Here is an 843-nt window from a genome sequence, read left to right as displayed (position 1 = left end):
CCCCCCCGCTGTCCCCACCTTGCCGAAGACGGTGTTGAGGAAGGGGGAGTAGGTCTTGGTGGCCGCGGCGTGGGGGTCCCCCGAGCCCTTCTTCCCGCTCTTCTGCCCGTGGCCGCCGTGCCGGGACTCGGAGCCGGAATTCTTGTGGGCGGGGGGCTCCTCGGGGGCTTTGGGGGGTTTCTCCCCCGCCTCGCCCCCCCCTTTCCCCTTCTGCGGGGGCTCCGTGTCCTTGGGGGTCCCCTTGTCCCCGCGGGTGCGTGGCATGTGGCCGGGGCCGGGTGGGCAGCAGGGAGCGGGACCCCGGGATGGACGAGCCGGAGGAAGGAGTCGGGAAATCCTCTTACACGCCCCCCCCCCACCCCCGTGACCCCCACCCCCTTCCCCCCCTCCCCCGTGGGCTCCCGGGCCCGGCAGGGCAAAGCCAATTAGCGGTGATTAACGGCAGGAAACTGCCACGGCCGCCACCGGCCCGGGGCAGGGCCACATGGCCACCGCGCCGCGGCCACCAGAGGGGCCCCCACACACGTCCTGGGGTCGCCCATAGAGGACATTGCGTGGGGAGCCCAGTGGTGACACCCCAGGGCCACCACAGCGTCCCCAGTACCAACCCACCTCCGTGGTGGTGACCCCCCAAGGCCACCACAGTGTCCCCAACACTGACCCCCCAAGGCCACCTCAGTGTCCCCAGCACTGACTTCCCAAGGCCACTGCAGTGTCCTCAGACCAACCCACACCCCCAGTGGCGACACCCCAAGGTCACTCCACCCGTGTCCCCTCACCTGGCGCCTCTCCCTCAGCTCTGCCCACCCCTAAGGTAGGTCCTACATTATTTACCACCCTGTG

At 70.0% G+C, this 843-nt stretch overlaps 1 protein-coding gene across 1 annotated transcript in view; it reads right to left on the bottom strand.

The window, feature by feature from the left end:
- The window catches only part of LOC113940790 (calcium-binding protein 2-like), a 4,002-nt gene extending 3,738 nt beyond the window's left edge, over positions 1 to 264 (bottom strand). Inside the window, exon 1 of the mRNA XM_027631941.1 lies at positions 19 to 264. Coding sequence (XP_027487742.1) covers positions 19 to 264 — 246 coding nt within the window. The remainder of the gene's footprint in view (positions 1 to 18) is intronic.
- Positions 265 to 843: the final 579 nt, after the last annotated feature.

The sequence above is a fragment of the Corapipo altera genome, unplaced genomic scaffold (genome assembly GCF_003945725.1).
Source record: "Corapipo altera isolate COAL_440 unplaced genomic scaffold, ASM394572v1 132825, whole genome shotgun sequence".
Classification (NCBI taxonomy): domain Eukaryota; kingdom Metazoa; phylum Chordata; class Aves; order Passeriformes; family Pipridae; genus Corapipo; species Corapipo altera.
The sequence above is the reverse complement of the archived record's forward strand: the minus strand, read 5'-3'. Positions and strand labels throughout refer to the sequence as shown.